This window comes from Pygocentrus nattereri, chromosome 12 (assembly GCF_015220715.1).
Source record: "Pygocentrus nattereri isolate fPygNat1 chromosome 12, fPygNat1.pri, whole genome shotgun sequence".
NCBI lineage: Eukaryota > Metazoa > Chordata > Actinopteri > Characiformes > Serrasalmidae > Pygocentrus > Pygocentrus nattereri.
Window position 1 is genome coordinate 6,025,495 of NC_051222.1, and position 7,525 is coordinate 6,033,019.

Sequence of the window (7,525 nt, forward strand, 5' to 3'; positions counted from 1 at the left end):
ATGCAGTCCTGGAGAGATACCATCACAGTTTGGGTTTGTTTTCATTAACCTTCGTACAATGAAAGTTCCAGTGAAGAGGAAATGTGAAGCTCTTTGCATGAGTTTCCATCAATAGTTCAGACTGACGCAGGTTTAGTCCAAAACAAACCTTTTAGCCTTGCAATTTGCATACCTCTGTCCATGGATGATCAGAACTGGACCAGAACCCACACTCTGGTTTGACTCCACTTTGATCCGTTTTCATTCAAACATGTGTTACAACTCATATTCCAACTCCTGGACACGACTTTATGATCCAGCTGTCATCGTGTTAATGTTCATTTTTTTTTCTTAAGACAAGTTTATCTTAATAAAAGGAATTACATGAGCTTTAAATACCAAAAGTAGAGAAGACCTCAGTGGACTTTCTTACACAGCCTGTAGGAATGCAGCTCATTTTCACTTGTATGTTGACATTTCTGTGAAGCTAACTCATTTGCATGTTCCATCATGTTAACTTTGGGCACTGGAGACACACTGAGCCTGCCTACCATGCCGGCTCCCTTCACCCTCACAGCTGGTCAATTGATTGGCTAATCATTTATGATTGACAGCTCCCCCAGCCAATGAGAATTTTACTCATATAAGATTAATTGTAAGAAAAATAGACCATTATAATGAGAAATAACAGTGGATTATCTACAATCGTACATGATATAATTTCATATTATGTTATCTAGGATTGTTTAGACAGTAGCAAATGATCTATTTGGATGTATTTCGCCTGAATTGTCTGAAATTATAGTCTAATATTAGGGGTTCAGGGGACTCTCCAGTCATGTTTTTTATTAGGATAAAAAATAAATATGCAATTATGAAAACAATGCAGGGAGTATTTTATTTAAATAACTTTTATTGGAGCTGCTAATTCTTACGTCTATGGTTCCACTGTGTTGTGCTGGTCACACAATATCATTAAAACTTTCCATCTCTCCACCACTTTAAAATTCCTCTTTTCTGGAGAAATGGCTTTTTAATTTTCACACGTAGGTAAAAAACATAACTGGACGCAAGGCCTTTAAATGGGATGAGTCTGTGTGCTGTAACCAAGATCCACTTCCCCATGTAGCCTCAGCGAACAAAATCCCTGTTTGTTTAGTCCTGAAATGAGTTTACAGTGCTGTGAAAAAGTGTTTGCCCCCACGCGATTTCTTCTGCTTCTGCTACTTTGTCACGTTTCAACATTTCAGATCATCCAACTAATTTTACAAGACAGAGACAGCACAGGTCAACTCAAAACGAGCCTTTAAACGATCATTCCATCTACTGAAGATAAAGATTTATTCAAAGCATTTACCACCCATGTGAAAAAGTAAAGGCCCCCTAAACCTGTCAAGCATCCCTCTGGATCTGACTCAGTACTGAACTTCATATGACTTCCCAGAACTTCGTGGGAGATCATATGACTGTGGCAGCACCACTATCCAATTGGCAATCGACTTCACCCAAATGCTGGTTTAATTCACTCCTCTCATTTACTATGCCTTTTTATTTCTGGAATTTTTGCCTTACCTCTTTTTGGATGGTCTTTTTCTGTAGTTGTCTTTATGTTTCTCCCTTGTTGTATTTGGCTTGTTCTGCATTTGGCTTTCATTTATTTTCCAACCATGAGTATTGATCTCATTCTCACTCATAAAGCCTTACTTTCTTATTTTAAGTAGAAGTATCTGGCCAATTCTGTCTCACTACAAAACCTAATAACTGGTTGTGCCACCCTCAACAGTAACAGTCGTTTACACCACTGTAAAGGAATATTGGCCTGGAAAATAGTTTTACTTCGGCTACATAGGAACTACATTGGCTTTGTCATGCAGAAGCAAAGTAGCCCCAGACTATCACATCACCACCACCACCAGCACCACCATGTTTGAGAGGTATGATGTGCGTAGGGTGAAATGTGGAGTTGGCTTTACGCCAGATGTAATGGGACCCATGTCTTCCAAAACAAATATTACCTTCATCAGTCCACGGAGTATTATCCCAAAATTTGGCCTGTGAATTTGAACCCAATAGTCTATTGAATTTGGTTAACCGGTTGATTTAGTAGCTAGGGGGCAATTACTTTTTCACATAGAGCCATGTAGGGCTGAACAACATTTTCTCTTCAGTAAATGAAGTCAGGATTTAGCAGAAAACATTAGAGGTGGATAGACATGGATGCAAAGACAGCCATGTAGGTAAGTACCTCATCTGCACTGTGAAGTATGGTGGTGGATGTGTTTATCCATCTTTACCAAGGGTACCAATAATTATGGAGCTGACTGTATGTAAGAGGACTTACAGCCTGCAGGACATGTGTGCATGTATATACAGACGAAGGGAAGAAAAAGATGAGTTGATAAAGATGTAAATTTACATGATTTTGTATTTTTATTTACGTTTATTGAGTGAAATAATCAGGCAATTACAACTGAATATCCTGATGATTACAGAATGAAAATCAACATGGCAGGTAAAGCCAAAACTCAATTATACATAGTCTTAGCTAAAAAGTACATATAAGAAAACACATTGGAATGTTGATGAAACTAAATAAGAACAAACTGTTTAAAAATGACAGTTGAATAAACAGTTTTATCAGTGTAAACAAAGATTTTAAATGGAAAGGTGTAAATGAGTCAAGAAGAACAGTAGGAGAAAAAGTCCACACTGGAGGAAATTCAATATGTAAATATGTTTATGTAGAGGGATCCATACAACCCTTTATTATTTATGATATCTGTAAATGAAACTGAGGATCCACTGATGCTGGTTATTGATTATATGCTGGTTTTTGAAGGGGAACAAAACCTGGTTTCAGTATCTAACCTTCATAGGTGAGGCAGATGAAGTTGAGTTTGTGGTCCTCAGGCAGGCTGACCCACTGCTGACCTCCTCTAGCCTGCAAAGCTCCGGTTCTCTCTACAGGGCTGCAGTCTTCTTCTCCTGTCCCGTTACCTGGAGCCCAGTTCTGGTAGCAGATAGACTCTCCACTCACCCAGAACCAGAAGCTGAGGGTGCAGGTGTGACGCAGACCCAGCCACACATGTTCTGTGGAGGCGTTCTGCGCCACCTCCTTCACCCAGAGCTGGATCTCCTCAGAGTGAACTGAGACCAGATCCACATGATTCACCCTGCAGTATCTCAGAGCTTCTTTCCAGGTCAGATTCTCCTTGATCAAGATCAGCTTATCTAGAGATCAAAGGAAAACAGAAAATGATCAGTGCATGCTTGTGAAATTCCAGTGACTTCACATAAAGCCATGCAGTCTATCGATCAAACATTAAGAGTAAAGACGTGCACATATCCAAGGGTTTGCAATGAATAATAAAAATAAATAAAGAGGTAAACTAATTACAGGGAGATTCTCACAAAAGAGGCCCTGAATATTCTGTAACTCTCACAAGGATGAAGCAGTCTGAACAAAACAATGTGCAATGAGCTCCTCAGTATATGGAGCTTCGAACAAGCCGGGATGCCCCTGAGTCGGAGCGATGAGTCGTCATGACGCTTAAACTTCAGCGTGTATACCTCTGTACCCCTTCATGTGTCTGGCAGAAAACGGAGATCACGGCATTAGATCTGATGCTAGAAATCAACTCCACACCCGTCACGGTATGTAGTGTAGTCTTTTAGTTCATCCTAACGGGAGTCACAACAGAATATTCAAGACCTTTTCCAGTGAATCTCCCTGTAATAACCAGGTAGAATAATCCAGAACTGCAGATGTTGCTGAATCAATGTGTTGTTTATGCTCAGTTGTGTAGGTGGGATGATGAAAGCTCTGTAGACACTATCTGAATTTAAAACATGAACAACTTTATTTCAAATTAAAAGATAGCGCTTAAAGCCCTTGTTGCAGAGACCCAGAAGCCAATGTGGAATCTCTCTCAAGTCCAAGATGCTTCAGGTTTATAAACAAAATGTCTACACACACATAACGCAAAATCCATACATTGACATGTGAAAATATCTGGAAAGGCTTATTCTAACAGCTGACAAGGCAGCAAGGCAGCTAGGGCCTCATCTCTCCCTTCAACACATACATTCACACGAGAAACCATCTTATGGTATGGCTTACATCTGGCTTTTGTTATTATGGCTTCTAGAAGGACAGAGAGGCCCCCTCGCTCATTCCAAACCCTTAAGATATAACGTTCCCACAGAAAATCTGACTTTATATTTTTATCTGTCATTCCATACGTAAAGAAGAACATGAATATTTCAATATAACAATATAACAAATACAAGATAAGTGTAAATACACCTCAAATGAAATGTAACTCACTCTCATAGCAGAAGAACGGGAGCTTGTTGTTGCAGCCCACATTATTCCAGTAGCCCTGCTCAAACACTGCAGCACTCATTTCACCTTGACCATAATTCTCTGGACCAGACATCCAGTATCTGAATGAGGAGTTACTCTGATCTGACCACTGCCAGGAGTCGTTGAACAGGCCGATCCAAATGTGATCATTTGAGTTGATTTTTGACAAATTAAGAATCAGCTGGTTCTCCGTCTGGTTCCTCACACTGACCAGGTCTGTGTGACGTTCTCTGCAGTAGCTCTGAGCATCGTGCCAGATCTTTGTCTCATTAATGAACACGTATCTTTCAGTGCTCGTCTTCTTTTCTGAAAAATGTAATTACATTATGAATGTCAGTTATTTTAATAATATATTGTCCCCATAAACCACAATAGTACACTGGAAAATCTGCACAGTAATAATCAGTTTTCAGTATTTTCTAGATCTGTTTCATGAAGTAATGTCTTTCAGTAGCACGTTTCTTTGTTCTTACCATTGTAGCACACAAAATAGTGTAATGCTTTACACTGAATATCAAACCAGTCTCCAGTATCTTTAAACATCGCAACACAGTACTCGTCCTTGTTCCCCCCATTGTCAGGTTCTCCACCCCTCCAGTTTCTGTACGTGTCTCCATCTCTGTAGAAATTTCCATCTGCAAGAGACCACAGCCATTTCCCAGCAACCCCTTTTTTTAGGCCGATCCAAACAGAGCTGTTGGGTGCGTTTTTCAGTGTGTTTAGAGTAGAATTGAGCTTCTTCATCTCGTCCATGTTACTGATGGTGGCCAGGTCAGTGTAGTTCTTTCTACAGTAGCTCTGAGCTTCAGTCCAGGTTTTACTCTCATTCACAAAGACATACTGACGAGGAACGTATGCAGATACGCCACAGACAGCTGTGAAGAACATGAGAAGGAGGCTCGATATCAGGTGATTCATCAGGTGATTCATCTCACATTTTTACCCAGAAGCTACATAATTGCAAATTAATCATAAACATTAAGAGTCTTTATGGATCCTGTGGATCATACAGGATTCGTCCTTAAAGCCTTAAACACTGACCTGAGGAAAACAAGATGATGGAGACCCATGTCTGATCCATTTCTGAGAGAAAAAGAGAAGCTGTTTGTTGTGGTATAATCATATTTTTGGAGATCTCATCATTAAGATGTAACAGGTCTATTTGTAGTAGGAATTACAGTGTTGTAGTGAAGAACACTAGAGGTGAGTCTGAGTCAAGACACCTGGAATCTGAGTCACAGTCAGGAGTTGGAAAAACTTGAGTCTGAGTCAAGACCGAGAGTAAAAGTGACAAGATCAAGACAAAACTGTGTCCACATTCTGATATTTTCAGAAAATAAAACTAAAATCAGAAATAAAATATATATATTTGTAGTTCAAAGTACAGCCACTTTTAGTCATTATATGTGACATTACCTGAACTTATAATAATAACTTTGAAGTTATAATTCCCCCATGGACCCTCACACAGCAGGGACTGTTTGGGTGGTGGGTCATTCTCAGCACTGCAGTGACACTGACTTGCGTGTTAAGAGTGTGTTGTGCTAGCGTGAGTGGATCAGACACAGCAGTGCTGCTCAAGTTTTTAAACCCCTCAGTGATACTGCTGGACTGAGAACAGTCCACCAACCAAAAACATCCAGCCAGCAGGGTCCTGTGTGTAGTGTCCTGTGACCACTGATGAAGGACTAGAGGATGACCAGCAGAAACCGTGAGCAGCAGATGAGCTACACCTCTGGCTTCTACACTGTAGACTGAGGTTCAATCCCCCCTGTGTGAGCACCCAGCATTATACTAATGAGTCCTTGGGCAAGACTCCTAACACTACCTTCACCTGCCTGTGTAAAGTGATTAAACTGTCAAGTCAGTCTGCATAAGTGTGTCTGCCAAATGCTTCTTTTAACTGTTACAAACACACAGCTCAAGAGCTAACCAGCAACCCACGCAACTCAAAACTACAATGAGGACATGATACTTCACTCATCTGATAACCATGTCTGTACTGAAACCTGGAATATCAACACTGATAACAATTTCAGTTCAACATATCCTTTTTAAAAACGGTTAAACTTTAAAATGAACTATTTTTAACTGAACTGCTTCAAGTAAAATGAGCAAGTAAAATCAGCAGTATGTTAAAATGACTCTAAACACCACTAAAATATGAACCAAAGAGAAAAACTTAAATGAATAAACTAAAAAACAGCCCACAGATACCTCAATGCACTCATCTGTATCTTATTCAACTATGTTAACTACGTTATTTTTCATTTTATTTTATTGGCCAGGCATGAAAAACGTAACTGCACAAAACCTTTTAGCTGTAATATCCGACGTAGGACAGTGTCTCTCAACATAGTTGCTGTGAAATCGGAATGATTGGGGGCACTCAAACATACTTTCCGTGCATATAATATATATATATAGTACTGATTTTAGTGCTCTTTCTTAAAACATATCTATACAACAGCTCTACTGTGTAGTAATATGGAATATTTACACTACGCACTTAAGAAAGACGGTTCTTCAAAGTGTCTTTAATGAAGACAATAGTTGTATTTTGAGCCAGAAGTTCTGTAGAGATCCATATCATGCATAAATGGTTCTTTGCATGGTGGATTGGTTCTTCATATTAATCAAGAATGTCTCATGTGGTTCTCTTTAGAACCTTTGTGACAATGGTTCTATATAGCACCCAAACATGTTTGATCCTCCAAAGAAATCATGGCTCTAAAGAAACCATTGACCTCATTAAACAATCATACATTTTGTAAAGTATAGTATCAAAATAAAAGGAAAGAAAGAAAAAACACATAAACCTGTGACAATTTCCAGTACAAACACCAAAAAAGAATCAAGAAAATAAAAGAATGTTAAGTCACTCAGTGGAACTCCTACCTGGGTGTTTAGTCTTTGTTTTCTTTGGTTCGCTTCTCTTCACTGTGTGATCTGTATCTCTATCTTCTCAGTATATCTCTGTCCACTTTAACCCCTCCTATCTGCATCATCAGCAGGTCTGCTAACTGATCTTATCTGAGTCATACAGGTCTCAGTCTCAGTGCCCAACAGGCTTTAACACACTAATCATGGATGTCCAGTAAGACGTAGTCAATGACGGCCGATTTCTAGCATTAATTCATGGTAAGTTCTATGCAGTACTGTAACCTTAGTCTATAAAAT

The 7,525-nt window shown here is 39.4% G+C and overlaps 1 protein-coding gene across 1 annotated transcript in view; it reads right to left on the reverse strand.

Moving 5' to 3' along the window:
- LOC108414569 (macrophage mannose receptor 1-like) overlaps positions 1 to 7,265 on the reverse strand; it is a 31,078-nt gene extending 23,813 nt beyond the window's left edge. Inside the window, exons 1-2 of the mRNA XM_017687453.1 lie at positions 7,244 to 7,265; positions 5,387 to 5,428 (exon numbers count right to left, since the gene is read on the reverse strand). Of these exons, the coding sequence (XP_017542942.1) occupies positions 5,387 to 5,426 (40 nt within the window). The 5' untranslated portion in view covers positions 5,427 to 5,428; positions 7,244 to 7,265. The remainder of the gene's footprint in view (positions 1 to 5,386; positions 5,429 to 7,243) is intronic.
- Between the last annotated feature and the right edge of the window lie 260 nt (positions 7,266 to 7,525).